Source organism: Musca autumnalis, unplaced genomic scaffold (genome assembly GCF_047663935.1).
Source record: "Musca autumnalis isolate F117 unplaced genomic scaffold, ASM4766393v1 scaffold_1, whole genome shotgun sequence".
Lineage (NCBI taxonomy): Eukaryota > Metazoa > Arthropoda > Insecta > Diptera > Muscidae > Musca > Musca autumnalis.
The window spans coordinates 236847513-236868709 of NW_027411644.1; the positions used below are offsets into that span (position 1 = coordinate 236847513).

At 34.0% G+C, this 21197-nt stretch overlaps 1 protein-coding gene across 9 annotated transcripts in view; it reads right to left on the minus strand.

Moving 5' to 3' along the window:
* Positions 1-1865: 1865 nt before the first annotated feature.
* Positions 1866-21197, minus strand: part of Epp (Ecdysteroid phosphate phosphatase) — a 30565-nt gene continuing 11233 nt past the window's right edge. For 3 of the 9 annotated variants that reach the window (XM_073960557.1, XM_073960556.1, XM_073960555.1), the window contains 6 exons: positions 12742-12911; positions 12214-12547; positions 11705-12140; positions 11464-11630; positions 11007-11252; positions 1866-3138 (listed from right to left, as the gene is read on the minus strand). In XM_073960557.1, coding sequence (XP_073816658.1) covers positions 2900-3138; positions 11007-11252; positions 11464-11630; positions 11705-12140; positions 12214-12547; positions 12742-12911 — 1592 coding nt within the window. In that variant the 3' untranslated portion in view covers positions 1866-2899. Of the gene's footprint in view, positions 3139-11006; positions 11253-11463; positions 11631-11704; positions 12141-12213; positions 12548-12741; positions 12912-13111; positions 13342-13608; positions 13691-21197 lie in introns of those variants that run through there. The other 6 variants (XM_073960560.1, XM_073960561.1, XM_073960559.1 and 3 more) reach the window with 5 other exon arrangements.

Below are 21197 nucleotides of genomic sequence, written 5' to 3' on the forward strand. Positions count from 1 at the left end.
AAGGTCTATAGAAGCACCATTTCTTTTAGAAAAGGTCTATAGAAGAACCCTTCATTCAGAAAAGGTCTATAGAAGCACCCTTTCTTTCAGAAAAGGTCTATAGAAGCACCCTTTCTTTCAGAAAAGGTCTATAGAAGCACCCTTTCTTTCAGAAAAGGTCTATAGAAGCACCCTTTCTTTCAGAAAAGGTCTATAGAAGCACCCTTTCTTTCAGAAAAGGTCTATAGAAGAACCCTTCATTCAGAAAAGGTCTATAGAAGCACCCTTTCTTTCAGAAAAGGTCTATAGAAGCACCCTTTCTTTCAGAAAAGGTCTATAGAAGCACCCTTTCTTTCAGAAAAGGTCTATAGAAGCACCCTTTCTTTCAGAAAAGGTCTATAGAAGCACCCTTTCATTCAGAAAAGGTCTATAGAAGCCCCCTTTCATTCAGAAAAGGTCTATAGAAGCACCCTTTCTTTCAGAAAAGGTCTATAGAAGCACCCTTTCTTTCAGAAAAGGTCTATAGAAGCACCCTTTCTTTCAGAAAAGGTCTATAGAAGCACCCTTTCTTTTAGAAAAGGTCTATAGAAGCACCCTTTATTTCAGAAAAGGTCTATAGAAGCACCCTTTCTTTCAGAAAAGGTCTATAGAAGCACCCTTTCTTTCAGAAAAGGTCTATAGAAGCACCCTTTCTTTCAGAAAAGGTCTATAGAAGCACCCTTTCTTTCAGAAAAGGTCTATAGATGCACCCTTTCTTTCAGAAAAGGTCTATAGAAGCACCCTTTCTTTCAGAAAAGGTCTATAGAAGCACCCTCTCATTCAGAAAAGGTCTATAGAAGCACCCTTTCATTCAGAAAAGGTCTATACAAGCCCCATTTCTTTGAGAAAGGATATATAGAAACACCTTTGTTTGAGAAAGGATCTATAGAAGACACTTTTTTCAATCGAAAAAAAATCTTAAATGTATTCGCAGACATAGAAAAACTCTCCGCAAACATTTGAGCGTCCATGTGATAGTAAATAAAGTAAAACACAATTTGTTTTTTATATCATTTATGTTATGCAAGTTATATTTTGAAATGTAGAAAAAATGTACCAATTTCTTTTTATAAATAACATAGGTATTTGTTTATGGTTTTGTTTTGTTTACTTGTTTTCTTTTTATAAAGAGTTTATATTGCGCAATGCTAACAAGAAGTTTTTAACTTCGCTAATAAGAAATACTTCTTTTTAATGTCTAATAATATTAATAATAATAATTGAATAGTGATATTTAAATATTAAATACATATAATTAATGCATTACACATTTATTCCACGTGAAAAAAACGAAAAAAAATGTCTATGGAATTTTAGTACTGACAACAAAATATTCGTTTTAAACAATATAAAGAGAATTTATTTTGTTTTTTAATTAATAATTTACATATTTTTTTTTCGATTGTCTTAAGTTAAAGTAAGAGTTTCCATTCCAATGTTATTTTTGAGCAAAATATTTGTGCAAGACAATGAAAATTTTCATGTAAATGATTTGAGTTTATGGGCAAGAAGGGAGAAAGGGAGCTCCATCACCACCTCTCTCTCTCTCAAAAAGTTAAAACATATTCATGTTATATTTTCAAAGTCTGGCACAAGAGTTAACGAAAATAAAATATTGATTCAACATGGAATAACAATAAACTAATTACAACTAGAATATTAACGAACTTAATACAAGCTATATACGTATTAATATTTGAAATGTTAATGAATTTCACTTTTGAAACAAAACGTAAATCGTCGTTAACGTTACAATGATATTTCTTTCCCGTAGAGCTTAACTTCTATCTACATTAAATATTTTTAAATAGGTTGGAATTTTTGTTTCCATTTCTTCTTCGTTTCCATTTCTTCTTGTTATGTGGGGGGAGGTACACCTGTCATTTGACGAAAACAAAAGTCGTACAAACTGAACTTGTAACAGTCTGTGTATTTTTATAACATATTACTAATTTGCTCTCAATTTTTTCTTTTTTAAGAAATAAACTATACTAGAATGGCAGTTATAAAGGATTGTATGTGATTTCCGTGAAAATATGTTTTTTTTAATAATTGATTAATTCTGTCAATTTTCTTTGGAAAAAATAGAACCAATTTACAGTTTCGAATTGTATTTTATATGTTCTTGACTTTTGAGTAGGTATTAAAATAACCTTTTTAGTTATAGTCCCAATTTACATTAGGCGAGTTTACTTGCGACAAATTTTCTCGTTCCCTTTTAAACTTGCCTCTTGCATTTATACAAAGCAATTCTGTTCCGACAAGTTTTGTTTTCGAAACAATGAAAATAATGTCAAATACGAAAAATATAAAAGGAATTGCCTGAGAATTGCCGGTACTAGCAATTTTTTCCATTTCCATTCTCCTTACGTGTCTCTTCTACAAACTGGGACTTGCCGCAATTAAACTCGCCTAATGTAAATTGGGACATAGTTGTTTGAAACTTTAAAAAATCTTCAAGAATCGTCCGATACAAATTTTGTTGGCATTATTATTTTCCCTTATAATTTTCCCTTCACTGATACTACAGCAATTTTTTTTTAAATTAAACACATTTTACTTTTAAAATAAATAAACAATTTACACAACCTCACTTTTTATTAATTTTAAAGAATGGCAGCAAAATAGGCGGCAAAACTTTCTCTCCATAAAATTTTATCATCTACCATATTAAAGCAACTTATTTAAAAACATAAACCCGCAGATAATTAAAATGGAGATTAGTTTATTTTATTAAAATAACACACAAATTGAAACCGTCCAAAAATGATGGTGGTTGGTGCAACAAAAAAATAAAATCAATTTTTGTATTAATTTTTTGGAGCGTATTAATTTCTACTTAGGATGAAAGTTTACTAATAAACTCCTCAAAACACTTGCACTATGTAGCAGTTAAAGCATTCCATTCGAATCGCGGATTTTTCGAATGTGTTACGGGTAATGTATCGGGTTCAACCAGTTTCCATTGGCCATCGATTTCCTCTACATTAGCCAAACTACAATAGGGTATTTTATGTATAACTTGTCGCAATTCGTTTGTATTACGTGGAGCCTCTCCAATCAGTTGTCTGGTACATGTATCCAAAGTGGTGGCATGAGCAACAATTAAAACATTGCCAGCTAAAAGTGTTCCAAAAAAATAATTTTTTAAAAATTGGAAAGTAAATTTTCGTATAAATGAATTTGTAATTCCGATTGAAATTCTAATTCATTTCATTTACAATTGAATTTTTTCATTTCCAATTCGAAATATACCATTTGTAATTCGAATTATTTAATTTAAAATTGGAAACAACGCATTGCAAAATGTCTGGTTGCATTGTTTTCATTTTCGAATTACGAATAAAATGTTTCGCATTACAAATGGAATAATTAGAATTCAAAATGAAAAAATTAAAATAATAATGGAAAAAAATGAATTACAAAGGAAATAAAAATAATTAATCGCAATAAATGAATAAATAAATAAATTTAAAAATGTAATAATTCCAAAATCAATTGGAATTTTCAAATTACAAGTAAAATGTTTCGAATTTTAGGGCCAAACCTATAGGTCTGCGTGTTGCGTGTGCGTTCAAAAATACAAAAACAAAATACATGTATTTCAATTTGAAATAGGTTTGGCCCTTAAATGTAATAATCAAACTACTACTGAAAATTCTTCCAAGATATATTAATATAAGGTAGATGCATGAATTACATCAACTAACAATCCGGTTCTATGCACCGGATTGACTCGGAGGAATCTTCGACCAGGGGCCGTCACCTCAACAATTATGTGTTTGTGTTCGTGTATTTTTTCACCATGGGAGCGGCAATTTATCCCGGAATGCCTGCTCCGACCTCTTCTGGTCCGTGCCTGGATAGAAATGAACCCCGGGCCAGTACGGATCTGTTCCGTTTGCCAGATCCGCATCCACCACATGTCAACAATGGTGAGATGTAATGGATGTATGGAATGGGTGCATTTTCATGGGTGCTCTGGCCTTAGTAGCACCCGGAATTACAGCGACAGGTATGTTGCTGCTTGCTGCGTCAGCACATCACCCAGTGCGTCTTCTACGTCGTCCTCTGACTATTCGTCGTCGTCGGAATACGAGACGCCCCCGTAGTCTCCCCAACAACAACACCAAATGCAGCATCTAACACTACATGTTGTTGTTCAACGGCCCGGAAATGCATCATTCCTGCAATTCAATTGCAACGGTCTCCGCAATAAGGTCAGTGAAATTGTGGACTTTATGAGTCGGAAAAAACATCATGGTCGCCGCGATCCAGGAAACAAAGCTCACCGCCACCTGTAGCTTACGTTGTGATGGTTACAACGTTTTGCGGAAGGATCGCACAAGAAGCGGAGGAGGAGGACTTGCCTTCCTAATACACCAGTCTGTCCAGTACAGACCTATCTCGCTTGAGCTTGGCTCTAGTGACTCATACATGGAGTGTATGGGGGTAGCAGTAAAGTGTGGTACTGCCGAGGTAGAGTTGCTTAATGTGTACATACCGCCGATGAATAGCTGTGCCCGGCGTTATATACCCAATATTAGTTTGCTTTTAGAGGGCGATAACCGTCTGGTGCTAGGGGACTTTAATGCTCATCATGAGCTTTGACACTCCGTCCTAGGTAATGACCAGAGGGGTACAGCGCTGGCAGAGCAGATCGATAGCTCCACGTTTTGCGCGGTGAATGAAGACGCTCCTACGAGGATTAGAGGAAACTGCCACAGCTCGCCAGACATCACCATTGTGGCACCAGGTCTGATAAATGACGTATGCTGGCAATCCGTCATTTCCCTTAGTTCGGACCACCTCCCTATCATCGTCTCCGTAAACAAACCACCCGACTTCATAACCTCTGAACGCCGTACTTTCCTGAACCATGGGAAAGCTGATTGGCAAGGTTTCAGAGAATTTACCAATCACCGCTTCAGACAATTGCCCACTCCCTCAGATCCTCGGGTAGCTGAGAGAACTTTCCGAGACATCATCACTAAAGCAACCGCTCGCTACATACCTGCTGGTCGAATACCCGAAATAAGACCAAATTTCCCAGCAGAGGCGACCGGACTAGCAAATGAACGTGATGAGCTTCGTCGTACGAACCCCGAAGACCCAAGAGTTAGAGAACTTACTCTTGAAGTCAACAGGCTAGTGGGCGAACATAAGCGGAAAAAGTGGCTAGACCATCTGAAGCAATGCAATATTGGTGCAGGAATAAGTAAATTGTGGGCAACGGTTAAATCACTCTCGAGTCCGGAAAAGAGGGATGACAGAAGGGCTGTTACTTTTAACGGCGTGACAGTAACTGACACAGAGAGGTGCGCGTGTTATTTTAACCGACAGTTCATAGAGCACCCCGAGAGTGATAGGACGAAGAGAAGTGTGCTACGCCGTATAAGAAGAGCTCTTCCAGCCGAGGAGGTACCACCACAATTTACGATGAGCGATGTTGCAGATGCCATCCGAAACGCTAAATCATCTAAAGCGTTGGGCCCGCACCGAATATCGATGGTAATGCTTAAGCAGCTGGATGAACCTGGAGTTTGTTGAATACTTTGAAACCATAGGTTTGCTTGTCATGGATGACCAATTAGGACATATACGGAATATGAAGACTGCCAAGGATACATGGAACGCCCTCAAAGAATATCACGAAAGAAACACGCTTACTAATAAGGTTTACCTAATGAGATCTATTTGCAGTTTAAAGCTTGAAGAAGGGGGCGATGCTGTTGCCCATATAAATGCAATGAATGACCTTTTTACGAAATTGAGAGATGTCGGTGAGGAAGCTTTGTCCGACAAATGGAGCGCGGCAATGCTTCTGAGTAGTTTACCTGAAGGTTATGATACCCTCATAACTTCATTGGAATCTCGCAAGGAGGAAGAAGTCACATTTGCTTTTGTCCAGCAGAGAGTGATTGCAGAATACGAAAGGCGTGTACATTCTGGTAATTGTGGAAATGATTTAGTTATGAAGGCAACATCTAAAACACAAATTGTGTGCTATTTCTGCAAGAAACCTGGTCATCAGAAGAAAAACTGCATGAAATACAAAAGCTGGAAGAATAAGCAAGGCAGTGCCAAGAATGGAAACAAGATCAATACAGTTGAAGAAATTGGAAATACCGAAAATATGCCGGATGAGTTTTTATTCAAATTTGGTAAGAACAAGAAATTTACATGGTTGGTGGATTCAGGAGCAACTCGCCATGCTGTAAGCGACAAGAATTTCTTTAATAATTTGGATGAAAATTACAAGAGTTCAATTGAGTTGGCAAATGGCGATTGTGTGTCTATTAAAGGCATTGGATCAGGTGAAATAAAGGCAATAGATGAATTTGGCAATGAACGTACATTGAAGGTCAAAGAAGTGCTCTATGCTCCGTCGTTGGTTGGTAACATACTTTCCGTAAGACAACTTACTAAGGCCGGGTATGAAATATCTTTTAAGAAAAATAAGTGTTGCATCAATGTTGGAGTTACAAATATCGGATTAGCAGATATTGATGGCGATATGTATATTTTGCGTCAACCGGACATGGTGAATGCGGTATTGCAGCATAATGAGCATTGTATACACCAATGGCACCGAAAACTAGGCCATCGTAATCCGGAGGCCATAAGGAAAATGTTTAAGTGCAATTTAGCGGAAAATCTCAAATTGGTTGAATGTGGAATCAAAGAAGTATGTGAAACATGTGTGAAGGGCAAGTTAACAAGACTTCCATTTCCAAAAGAGTCATCAACAAAATCATCAGCTCCTTTGGATTTGATTCACAGTGATGTTTGTGGGCCTATGCAAACAGTCACACCATCTGGAAAACGGTATGTAGTAACCTTTATTGATGATTATTCTGGGTTTACTGCAATAAGGCTGATATCGCGAAAGTCAGAAGTGGAGCAAACGTTTAGGGATTTTGTGATGTTTTGTCGAACAAGTTTCGGTCGTACTCCTAAGAAAATACGTTCAGACAGAGGAGGCGAATATATTGGAAAAAGTTTTCAAGTTTTCTTGAGGTCTGAAGGAATAGAACATCAACTTACAGCTCCGTATTCTCCTCAACAAAATGGCAAGGCCGAACGGAAAAACAGAACGTTGATGGAAATGGCTAGGTGTCTGTTAATTGAAGCACAATTGCCGAATACCTACTGGGGAGAGGCGATTTCAACGGCCAATTATATTCAGAATCGGGTTTTCACCAGAACAACGAATTTAACACCGTTTGAATTGTGGTATGGTATAAAGCCTAATTTGGAAAATTTTCATATCTTTGGTTCAAAGTGTTATGTCTATATCCCAGACGAGAAAAGGCGAAAGCTTGACATAAAGGCCACTGAAATGATATTTATTGGCTATGATTGTAAATCAAAGGCATTTCGATGTTATAATCCATCAACTAATAAGGTAACTATTAGTAGAGATGTAATTTTTACAGATATCGTAAAGGGTGAAGCAGATGAAGTATCTGTTTCTTTAAGTTCCAATAAAAAGCAGTTAAATAATCAATTATTGATTGAGGAGGAGAAATCTGATTCAAGTTTCTTGAATGAAAGTGCAATCAATAATTCAAGTGAGAACAGTACACTCTCAGAAACGCCAGAAGGTATCAATAACTCAAGTGCAGACAATACATTCTACGAAACGCCCGTGACACAGCACAATGTGGAGACAGGTGGACATGAAGTAAAGAGTTCATCTAGAGTCAATAAAGGAATACCGCCAAGAAGATTAATAGATGAAATATCAAATATCGATGAAAAACAATAAGACTTGGGAACTTGCGACACTTCCAGAAGGACGATCGGCTATAGGATGTAAATGGATTTACAAATTGAAACGAAATGAAAATGGTGACATATGTCGTTTCAAAGCTCGGCTAGTGGCTCAAGGTTTCTCCCAAAAGTACGGTGTTGATTACGATGAGGTTTTTGCACCAGTTGCGACTCATACTTCCTTCAGAATTTTGCTGTCTATCGCAGGAAAGGAAAATCTCATTGTTAATCATTTGGATGTCAAGACAGCTTTCTTAAACGGCAAGCTAACTGAAACAATATACATGCAACAACCACCTGGATTCAAAAATGAAAACGAGGAATTGGTATGTTTTCTGAAGAAAAGTATATATGGGTTGAAACAAGCAGCTAGAACTTGGAATTCGGTTTTGCATGAAGTCCTTAAAGAATTGGGTCTTACACAGAGTATGAATGATTTGTGTTTATATTCGGGAATTGTAAAAGGAAAAGTTTGTTACATACTAGTATACGTAGATGATATTATAATTGCGTGTAATACTAATGAACAAGTCAAACTTGTAACATCATTCTTGCAGAGTCGTTTCCCTATTACAAATATGGGCGAAATAAAGCACTATCTAGGAATTGAGGTATCGAAAGATCAATTCGGAAATTTTCAACTTTGTCAGACGAATTATATTGAAAGAGTTGTGGATGAATATGGTCTAACAGCGTGTTTTTGTAAAAATGCTTGCCTGTCACACGAACCGTTCGTACTAAAACGTATACGTTCAAAATTTGGTTCTTGTAAAATTTTACGAACAATTCGTTTTTATCTGAAAGCTTTCGTATATTTCATAAAAGCTTTTATATTTCAGGGTTTCCATGACACTTATTTTGTGAATTTTGCGAAGGCATCTGCACGTAAAATGTCTTACTTGATGGCAACCCCGATAAAAAGATGACAAGCAAAAAATACGAAAAAAATTAATCAAATTTGTCCAAAAATAATTGTGATAATATGAAGAAACGGATGTACATATACGGGTATGCTTCTATGAAAATAAATAAAATTGCATTCCCTTCCAGTTTTCGTGTGTTTTGTGCCATTTATTACACAAATTATTTAATTTTCATTCAAAACGATGGGTCTTTTCCATTCGTTTATTTTTGACGTATTCGTTCGTCTGATTTTGTTACGAAAACGAAAAAAGTTACGAAAATAAAAAGCTCTCATTTGTTTGTCACACGAATACAAACGTCAACCGCTATGAAAACCAAATTGTGTCTTCGTTCATGAAATCGACGAACGAATGGGCAAAAACTTTTTACAAAAACACGCTGTAAGTAACTCAAAGCCAGCAAGTACCCCAATGGACATAAGTTATGGAAAAGGAGGAGGAAATTCAAAGCTTTTAGAAACAAATACTAAATACCGAAAGCTTATAGGGCATCTTTTATATATATCTGTTAACACAAGACCAGATATTTCGGCAGCCGTAAGTATATTGGCACAAAAGGTTTCTCAGCCTACTTTAGAAGATTGGACTCAATGCGAAAGAGTTTTAAAATATTTGAAAACAACCGCAACTATGAAACTATTACTAAGTAACCAGGAAAAAGAACAAGGTCTCATTGGATACGCGGATGCAAATTGGGCTGAAGAACGCACAGATAGAAAATCAAATAGCGGAAGAATAGTTTTCTACAATAATGGTACAATTGGATGGTCATGTCAAAAGCAAACTTTAGTTGCATCTTCAACTTGTGAAGCAGAGTATATTTCACTTTCCGAAGCAGCTAAAGAAGTTAAATGGATTAGACAAATATTGGATGATATAGGGCGACCAGTTAATCAACCAACACACATTTTTAATGACAATCAAAGCTGTCTTCGCTTGGTGAATGATGATAAGTTTTCTTTCAAAACAAAACACATGGATACCAAGTACAAATTAACAAAGGATTATGTTAAGAAAGGGATCATTACATGCAGCTACTGTCCTACAGAAGAAATGATTGCTGACATTTTAACAAAACCTTTACCAAAGCCGAAATATGAAACTCTTTGTCAAAAATGCAATTTAAAGTGAATGAGGAGGAGTGTTGAATACTTTGAAACACTTTGTTGTTCTTTACTAAACATTCACTTGTTTAAATTACATCAATAACGTTTTGAGTTTTGTATTCTATACGTCAGAAGTTTATGTGTATACTTTTTATGTTTTTCAAGTTAGTTCTAAAATAAAATCTGAATTCAAAACAACGATTGTTGGCCTCGTGGTATTAATTCAATAAGGATAATCAATAGAGTTGAGTATTTAACAAGTGTTCTCAACTTATCGTTAGCCACCCATGTTGTACCGGATGCCTGGAAAGTTGGCAGGGTGGTCCCGCTACTGAAGCCTGGCAAGGATGCCAGCAGAGGTGAATCGTACAGACCGATTTCACTCCTGTCGCCAGTAGCAAAGATCCTAGAGGCGCTACTCCTCCCCACGATGAGAAGGTGTTTTCCAGTTGCCCAACATCAACATGGACTTCGGAAAATGTATAGTATTACAACAGCATTAGACGCCATATCCACACATATCACTAGAGGATATTTGGAACGTATTTCAAATATTTGGAACGTAGCAAGTCAAATACTTTTTAATATGATGTCGTTCTTAATTATATGGCCGCCACTGTATATGCGTTGCTACAACAACAACAACAACAACAACAAAACAAACATTGTTGTTATTGAAAATGTAATGTCAGGGCAAAACCTATAACTTTGCGTGTTGCGTGTGCGTTTAAAAAACAAAAACAAAATACATGTATTTGACCTCAAAGAAAATATTGAATAAGGTTTTGACCTCAAAGAAAATATTGAATAATAGGGTCGTTCTTAAAATTTTCTCAGGAAAAATATAAATACATTTGGAAAAACCTCTAAAATAGAACAAATTGAATCAATCTGGATGAAAATTTCGAAGTTTTTAATTTCATGAGTAGATGCTATTCATGATACAATAAGACGGTAGCATTATCAGCCCAGCTGATGGTAACATAATGTGTCAATTGCATTGAATTTATGACATCTAATGTTACCAAAAAGGACAGTTGCTGCTACCTTCTTATTGTATCATGATCCTATTACATTTTGAAACCCCAATTTACAAAAAATAGTAAAAACACAGCTGATTATCACTTCTACCTTCTACAAATATACCTTGAATTCTTTGAAAATGGTGTAGATAAATATTTACCAGTTGAATCGATAATTTTCCTTAGAACGTCATAGTTACGAGTGTAAAATCCCTCCGTTGTTTCCTTAATCGATTCATTCAGATTATTGACTGTGACAAATGGTTGATATTCAGTATCAATATTATATTTGGCCGCTTGTAATTCCTCCTTTGTAAGCCAATCTGGTACACCGTCCGGATACCATGCCATCCACTCAAATAAGCCAGGTTCCAATTTTATTTTATGTTTTCCCGTCAGTTTAAGACCTACAAATGATATCATTGAATAGTTAAGCATTGTGACGAAAAGTTTTTTTTCCTTTTCTTAGGGTATTATTATCAGGGTGATTATGAATGAAAACACCGTGAGTTATGTCTTTCTGCCGTTGCAACTTATAGGAGAAAGTGAGAAAACTCACGGGGAGTTGACATTCATAATTGGGCTGTATATATTTTTCACTACTTTTGTGTATATTACCTTCTAAAGCACTTGTACAGGTTTGTATGCAGCGATAAGCCGGAGAACAAAACACATGATCAATTTGAACTCTTGCATCGTATAAAGCCTCTCCAATTAGACTGGCCTGATATAGGCCAATATTTGTTAAGGGTGAATCATTTAACCAGCCATCCGGAATGTTGTTTCTGAAATGGACCAAAAAAGAAAAAAAAACATATTTCCAATATTTAAGAACTAATCCCATTTTACTTAGAAATACCTTTTTGGAAGCGTTTTAGGCATATTGAGATCTTTGCGCATATAATTATTGAATTCATCAAAACAATACGGAATCCATGTACCAAATGTAAAATCCACCCTTTCACCATGACGCATTATGTAAACTCGGCGATTTCTCGATGATAACGACATTGAATTTTCAGCAGAATGTTGACTGAGAGTATCATCGGCTTTCGGCGGAGCAGCTGGTATGGGTTCAACTTTAATATCACCGCTGGCATTTGGTGTTGACATACTATTGGGTGTGATTTCAATCAAGGGTGTGGCCTGCTGATGGTGATTCGATGAATGATTGTTTCCTATGCTTGGAATATCTAAACAGGGTTTTAGAGTTTTGCGTAGATATTTCTCCACACTTTGTTCGGAATCTTCATTAAATGATGAACCTTCAATTAGTTCGGAAGCATGTACACCAGCTATAAGTGAAAACATGTTGTTGTTGTTGTTTAAATTGACTCATAGCAAGTTAGGGGAATGATGGAAATTTACCTTGTGTCAAGTCACGATGTCTTAAATGGTCTTCTGTTTCCGTTGACAAACTACGACCATCTACTAAATCACATTCCTCATTTGAGGTCAGTGAAGGAGTTATTGATTTTGACAATTGCACAACTCGATGCAGGGTCCAAGCATCCGACTCTGCAGTTCGTTCCGTATAATTAACTGGCAAATGTCCCTGAGCCCCAGTTAACCAAGATATGCCTTCAGCCCAGCCGTCCGATGAGTTGTCAACAGCGTCACTATTTAAATAAATATAATCGCCTATACGTAATTCCAATTCATCAATTTCATGTGGACTGTGGGGATAAACGACTTTGTGAACCTGTGAAACACAAAAATCGCATATATTTATTACATCATGTCTACATGGAGAGGCAGTTGATGCATTTCTTGCTGCTGCTACTGCTGTTGATTTTCGTACATAACATAAAATACTAATTAGAACAGCAAAGACAACAACAATAAGAACATAAAAATATACATATGTGTAATATATTGTTTCCAAATGATATGTACTTGTTTGGTAGCCAATCTGGGATCACGTGAATATAAACGTAATTCCCAATTGGAGGCACATGATGCATCTAGTGATTCCACTAAAGTTTTCAGTGCATTGAATTGGCTCTGCGGAAATTGATACGCTAAAGTCAGGTGCAATGATTTCACGTGAGGCTCCAACGAAATTGCTATTAGTATCGAAGTTTTAGTTTGTTTGATTTGCATTTGATATGTAAAAAAAAGAAAGAGTAAAGAAAAAAGAACGAACAATAATAATAAAAATATTGTTGAGATTTGTTATTTATGGTGATAAGAAAATTGCACTTAATATTTTCTATAATTGCTTATTGTATTTATTTATATTCCATATATATTGTATATTATATACAAGTACACTGTGGCTTTGTATAAAAAGGACAGGCAGGCAGCAAGACAGTCAGGCAAACCGTAAGAATATCAAATGAACTACTAAAATGTAATGTAAAGAAAATGAAAACACAACCCAAACTCTATACTAGATATAAATAAAACAACTAAAACTAAGGAGCAAAAATGTGTGTCAAGCAATGCAGAGTAGTAGTTGAATAGTATACTCGTATGTACATTGAAACTAATAATAATAATAACAACAACAAAAATAAAAACTACATGTTACGAATAGGTGTTTATTTTCCTATATGCTTATCGATATAGGTATGTATGTAATTTCGGTTGTGGAAATTCTATAGTATGAATATGTTTACAAACTGTAACCCCGTTCATGTTTTGAGATAGAAATTTCTAATAGAATTTCATGGTTTGTTGGCACATTCTTTTCTACATGAGTTACTTTAAAAAAACTACTTTCCGTTACGTTGTGAACTCGTCTACAAATTTCTTCATTACCTTTCTGTTATTACTTTTACTTTAATGAAGTAATTGTTGTACTTTTATTTAAACTGCAGTTTTCTAACCTCAATCATAAACTGAACCAATTTGAAGTTTGATAGAAACGTAAATTTGACAAATCATTTTCGATATGATAACTGCACAGAGATAACGAAATAGTAAAAAACAAAACGATTAATAAGATATGAATGGCCCAATCGAGAATAAAACAAGCAACAAGGTATCAGTAGACTTTGCCAACAGAGATAGATATAACCTATGCCTGTGACCCAAATCAAGGAAACAAACAAAAATCTTTTATTTCTGACGTTTAAAAAATGTATTGATTTTAAATCAATGTTCAAATCAAAATCTAATTTTGTCTACAATTTTCCCTACAATCACAGTTTTCGTATGAGATAAACCTTTACCTGGAAATGAAGACTTTCATTTATTGGATGCTTGAATACCGGCTTAATAACGTTTTTGCCCAAAAATGATTTATTATGCAGGAGTTTTCAGAATTTTGTGAAATTTACCCAGAGCTCCGATTCACTCGCGAGTGAAAATTTGGGGGGAGGTGGTAATTGTTTTGGGTGCAATATTTTTGCTGGTTGTGGGAAAGTTTATTTGGGGTGGGATAAGTTTTTGTTTGGTGTTGGAGAGGGGGCAAGTTTCCCCCCTCAACTTGCTCGAATTAGAGAAGAGTTTCACTCGCGTGTGGAATTCGAGCGAGTATTCGAGGCTCTGACTTTACCCTGATGATTGTGAAGGTTCCGAATAAATGTGGACCCTTTGTGTACATCGAAAACACGATATGCCAAATTACGGGTGATTCTGTTGGAAAAGTCCCTAAAATATTCTAACCTGCTAGGTACGGCTACATAGGCAGTTATCCTAAAACATGGACCATTAACACTGACATATAACACTAACATGAAGAAAATAACACTGTGCAACAAAATTCAATTTTTTTCAAAATTATGGGAAAGAAAAACCGAATAGATTATGAAAGTAGAGCTAAAAATATGAGACACGTATATCGGCGTTTTTAAAGTTTACGTCGGAAAGTAACCAAAATAGGCGGGGCAAGTTCCGCCCATTTTAAATTTTTTCGAAATATTCGAGTTTAGATATCTTGGAATCCTTGCATTTCAGGTATATGTATAGTGTCTTTGGCAACTTTACTTAGGAGGATGTGGGAAATATTTTTGTTAAAAATATTAACCCTCATGCGGTTCATCAAAAGGGTCTTTTTTGTCCTTTGTTCGAAAATCTTTCAAAATCTCATTAAAGATGTGATCGTATCAAATCCGAATATTCTACAAAATTGTTCGCCATAAAATTTTACTGTAGGACTCAGAACACACCAATTCTGTAACTCTTGTCTAATCGCCAGGAATCTCTAAAAATGAAAAACACGTTTTAGGGTTAAAGTCGGACTTCATCTGAGTTTATTCAAAGTCAGAGACAAAATTATTCTTCGTCAAATTTCACCATAGGTCACACCAAAGAAATGAAATGTCTATTTACATTCTATAGCATGAAAATATCAGTATCAATTTTGCTGAAAAAACATGAAAATATTTCCCAATTTTTTTGATGAAAAATTGTTCCTTCTTTTTTTCTACACCATTTTCACATGTAATTCGAAGGATTTCAGTTGTAATTTGATTATTTCATTTGAAATTCGAAACATTTCACTTGTAATTTGAGAATTCCAATTGAATTTCGAATTATTTCATTTGTAATTTGAGAATTCCATTTGATATTCGAATTATTTCATTTGTAATTTGAATTTTTTCATTTGTAATTCGAATTATTTCATTTGTAATTCGAATTTTTCTATTTGTAATTTGAATTTTTCTATTTGTAAATCGAATTTTTTCATTTGGAATTTAAAATGAAGAAAATTCAAATTACAAATGGAACAATTCGAATTACAAATGAAATAATTCGAATTACAAAAGAAAAAATTCAAATTACAAATGAAATAATTCGAATATCAAATGGAACTCTCAAATTACAAATGAAATAATTCGAATTACAAATGAAATTTTCAAATTACAAATAAAATAATTCGAAATTCAATTGGAATTCTCAAATTACAAGTGAAATGTTTCGAATTACAACTGAAATTATTCGAATTACATGTGAAAATGGTGTAGTTGATACATGGAAGTAATATAAAACTTGGTTATAGGTGAAAAGTGTCAAAGGATGAAAAATTCTACACAAAATTTCACTAGTATTAAAAATACGCAATTCAGGCAGGTCCGATATGGGTTTTTTATATTTTTCAAATCTATATTCACCACAAATGTTTTTAAAGCTGTTTAAATTGAACGCACAACATCTTCTGTATGAATTTATAACGAAAAACCATCAATAAGTTATTTATATTTTTCAATCACAACCTATATATCAAAAACAAGTGCTGCTAAGAATGTTATATGTTATGGTTACAGATTTCTTTTATTCAGAGACTCATAATGAAATTTCATTTGGAACATTTCTTTCTTTAACAATATTCCTAAAAAAATAAAGGTTTTTGCTAGATTTTGATCCAGTATGGAATTATGTAAAATTAACAGTCAAAAATTAAAACATATAATTTCATCCTAATATATATAAATTTGTAATCTAATTTTTTTAAGGAAATAGTGTACATAGATTTATGGTTTATTTTGTAACTCATAGTGAAATTTTGTGTAAAATTTTTCATCCTTTGAAAATAGAAAAAAGAAGGAAAAAATTCTCATCAAAAAAATTGGGATTTTTTTCATGTTTTTTCAGCAAAATTGATACTGATATTTTCATGCTATAGAATGTAAATAGACATTTCATTTCTTTGGTGACCTATGGTGAAATTTGACGAAGAATATTTTTGTCTCTGACATCATCTCTCTAAAATTATGTTTTGTGGGACAATTCTGAATAAACTCAGATGAAGTCTGACTTTAACCCTAAAAAGTGTTTTTCATTTTTAGAGATTCCTGGCGATTAGACAAGAGTTACAGATTTGGTGTGTTCTGAGAACTACAGTAAAATTTTATGGCGAACAATTTTGTAGAATATTCGGATTTGATACGATCACATTTTTAATGAGTTTTTGAAAGATTTTCGAAAAAAGGACAAAAAAGACCCTTTTGATGAACCGCATGAGGGTTAATATTTTTAACAAAAATATTTCCCACATCCTCCTAAGTAAAGTTGCCAAAGACACTATACATATACCTGAAATGCAAGGATTCCAAGATATCTAAACTCGAATATTTCGAAAAATTTTAAAATGGGCGGAACTTGCCCCCTGGTTACTTTCCGACGTAAACTTTAAAAACGCCGATACACGTGTCTCATATTTTTAGCTCTACTTTCATAATCTACTCGATTTTCCTTGTCATTTTTTTTTGTTGTCGCACAGTGTAATCTGCCTACAGAGAACTCTAAAAACAGAATTGTAAAATTCTCAAAATAGGCGAAATCAATAGGTAATGTTATATGGGAGGTACATCATAACAGTGTGTGTTTATATCTATAACGTTTGGTGCTGATGTTTTCTATACATAGAGAACCCGAACTATCAATTCACTTATAATTGATTTGGAAAAGGTGGTTAAAACCTTAAAAATACGTTATATAGACAAGTACCGTTATACGAGGTCTATACAATAACATTAACTTACTACAACTATTTTTGGCAAGGTCTCCAAAAAAAAGGATAAACTTTTGTCATAAGAATCACAACAACTATTCTAAATAAACTTTAAAATTTATTCACTTACAGGTCTCAACCTGTACTTAAGCCAAAAAGTTTGAACTCTGGTGGTGGTGGTACAGGAAGGAGTGGACCGATAGAGATCATCTTCGAATTTGATGAACTGTTACAATGAGCAAAGTTTTAACCAAATCGGGTATTCCATTCGTGATTTAACTATAGCTTCGTTCCTGTACTTTTTAACAGTAAAACTCGTAAAAGAGAGAACTGTAAAATAATTGTTGTCACACCAAAGTTTTTTGAAATAGTTCGGAAACGGAAAAATGGAAAATACGTCAAAAAAAACTGGAACAAATGTCAAAGTCGGCGTACCAGCCAATCAGACGCCGGCAACCATGTTATTATTTTTTACACGATCAAATTTGTCGAGCAAAAAGTTTTTAAAGAGAGCGTAATTCAGCGCCATTTTTGTTTAAAGAGAAGTGAACATTTTACAACTTTTTTGTGTACGGGAACGGTTTTTCGGGTAAAATGTGCAAAAGTCGTAAAAACTTTTTAGTTCTAAAACAAAGCTTTAGGGTTGTTATCTAACGAAATATGGACTAGTCCCCGAAGAAAATGATACCCTTATAATAGGGAAAATTGTTGAAACGATTCCAGAGTGGTCTTAAACTGATCGAACCTGGGGCCTAATTATGTGATTCGATATCGAGTTGTTTCGAACCGAGTACTCAAAGTTGGGATGCCAACATTCGTTAACGAGTAAAATTATCGAGTTATTGAGCATAAATTTGCGAGAAATTGCTCGTAGCTAACAAGGTACATTTATAGAAGGTAGAAGTGACAATCAGCTGTATTCTTACTTTTTTTTGTAAATTTAGTTTTCAAAATGTAATAGGGTCTACTCATGAAATTTGAAACATCGAAATTTGCCTCCATAAAATACTGTTTTTCTTCCTAAACTTGTAGCAAAAATGACCTACCACAGTCTTGAATGCTTTATATTTACATTGTCATTCAAATTTGTTCTATTTTGGAAGATTTTCAAAAAGTATTTATGTTTTTCCTGAGGAAATTTTTGGAACGACCCTATTATTCAATATTTTCTTTGACAATTAATTTTCGATACCAACAATGTTGTTTTTGTAAATTTGTTAGTTGTTGTAATTCATGCACATACCCTTCTATAAATTTACCTTGGTAGCTAAATTGCCTATCGTAATAGGCCGTTTATATATAACAAGGTTAACCCAGTGGGTCTGGGTTTCAAATGTCATTTCCATTGTATATACTTCAAACAAATCCTCATAAAGAAGGTTAACCCTGCAAAAAACTATAATATAAACGCCGTATTAACTAACAAAAAGAAAGATTTCTTATTGTCTTTTTGCTTAAAATGTAAAAATTGTTGTTTGTTTTGTTGCCGGTTTATAAAAGAAAAATAAAATTTGTAAATAAATTTCCGCATTTTTTTACACAAAATAACAAGAAAAATTGGGAAAGTCCTTTGCACTCGTTTGAGAAATAGTAATAAAATTAGAATTAAAATAAATATACAAATTTATGCATCCATTAGCCAAAATTTACTGTTTGCAATCTTTAAATAAAATTTGAAAAAAGTAAGCATTTCCGCAAAAAATAATAAGTCTGTCTGGTTACTTTCCCAGCAAGAATTGTCCAGCAAGAACTTTCTCAGAGAGTAAGGGGTTTTTATTCTCTTTTGCTAGAAAATTGTAAAAAGTAAACAGACACTTCCCAGCAAGTAATCAGCTGACTTGTCAAAACGAACAATTTGTCCGCCAACAAAGGAAGCAAACACGTTGTATTTTATTAAAAATAAAAAAGAAAATGAAACAAAAAAGTATTTTTCCACTTAACAAATTTGTTCTCCATAAAACAATACAATTAGACTATGTTATTTCCACAATAAAATTGTTTTTAAGGTTCACAAACATAAATCAACAAAAAACTAAAAACGGCTGATTGATTGTTTTCAGGAAGAAGAAGAGCTTGCAAGTGTTTGCTAGAAGAAATTTGTCCAGCAAGAATTTGCAAGCTCTCAGTGAAAGAACTGTCAAAATGTCTCTCTCGAATCGCTCTCTTTTGCTGGTTTTTTGTGTTAACAGCATAGACTAATAAAAAGATAGACGTCGGAATGCTCTCACCGAGTATGTTCGAATTGAGTATGTTTACAGAGGTACTCAAAATAAAATGCCAAAAAATACAATTTAATAAATATTTTGTTCTGGCAAAAGGCAACTTGGGGTTAGTTTTTGATGGGGACAATATCCTCAGACAAAAATATCCATGAAAATATTGCCATTTTCCCCAAAAAACGTCTTCGAACTTTTTGAGTTTTCTTGTTTGAGTAGGTTTACGGCGCAAAATTGAGTATTCCTTCGTCTATCTTTTTATTAGTCTATGTTAACAGACGACTTCCAGCAACAATTGGTACAAGTTGTTACAAATTTTAGGGTAACCAGACCAGACTATTATTAATAGCATTTTTTATAGGTGAACAACATTTTATAGAATACATCCGCCGTTGCATGGTATAAGTAAAGAGGTAGATTTAAATGAAAACAATCTATAGAACCCTTGTTTTTCCTGAATTCCTAAAACTTCAAAATTAGTAAGGGGTAGTTTACACTATATGTAAATGTCATATGACATGAAATTTTTCATCATTATATAGTCGCTAATATGTGCAATATTGGGGATTTTTGTGCGTCCACACCAAAAATGTGATAAAATTACGTCTCCACATTTCCTGCGTGGGTAGATATGGAATGTTTTTATTTCGTGTCATATGTCAACTACCTCTAAACACAAAAGCAACAAGTAGGTTTGTTTCATGGCAGAACTACCAGGTAGTGGTATCACACCAGCTGATCGAATATGAAAAGTCAAATCCCTTTATAAAAATATTTTTGTGGTAATTTCCCCAACAACATAAAGAAAGTTTTGACATAACATATTCAAAATTTTACGATGCCACTACCTGGGTAATTGTGCCATGGTTTGTTTACAATACCATTTTTGAGCATTTTATAAAAAACTCGAAAAATGAATGAAGTGTCATGGTTTCTCTACATAATCGAGTTGTGGATATTATAAAATGTGTGTTTCAATGCAAAGCTGTCGAATTTCTTCCATACAAAAGTTCTAAACACAATTTTAAAAACCATTGAATTCGATTGTTTTTAAAATTCATTATATAGTCGCTAATATGTGAAATATTGGGGATTTTCCTTGCGCCATTTACTTTGTGCGTCCACACCAGCAAAAATTATTAATCATTAATCATATTCGATTATTTTACACGCAGGTAGTGGTATCACACCAGCTGATCGAATATGAAAAGTCAAATCCCTTTATAAAAAATATTTTTGTGGTAATTTCCCCAACAACATAAAGAAAGTTTTGACATAACATATTCAAAATTTTACGATGCCACTACCTGGGTAATTGTGCCATGGTTTGTTTACAATACCATTTTTGAGCATTTTATAAAAAACTCGAAAAATGAATGAAGCGTCATGGTTTCTCTACATAATCGAGTTGTGGATATTATAAAATGTGTGTTTCAATGCAAAGCTGACGAATTTCTTCCATACAAAAGTTCTAAAAACAATTTTAAAAACCATTGAATTCGATTGTTTTTAAAATTCATTATATAGTCGCTAATATGTGAAATATTGGGGATTTTCCATTTACTTTGTGCGTCCACACCAGCAAAAATTATTAATCATTAATCATATTCGATTATTTTACACGCAGGGATACATTTTTTGTAACTTGGTATCAAGCGTACTTTTTATTAAAAAAGTGTGTAATGTAAAAATTATAAATAATTTTATGATTTTCAAATAACTTTAGATTTATTAAC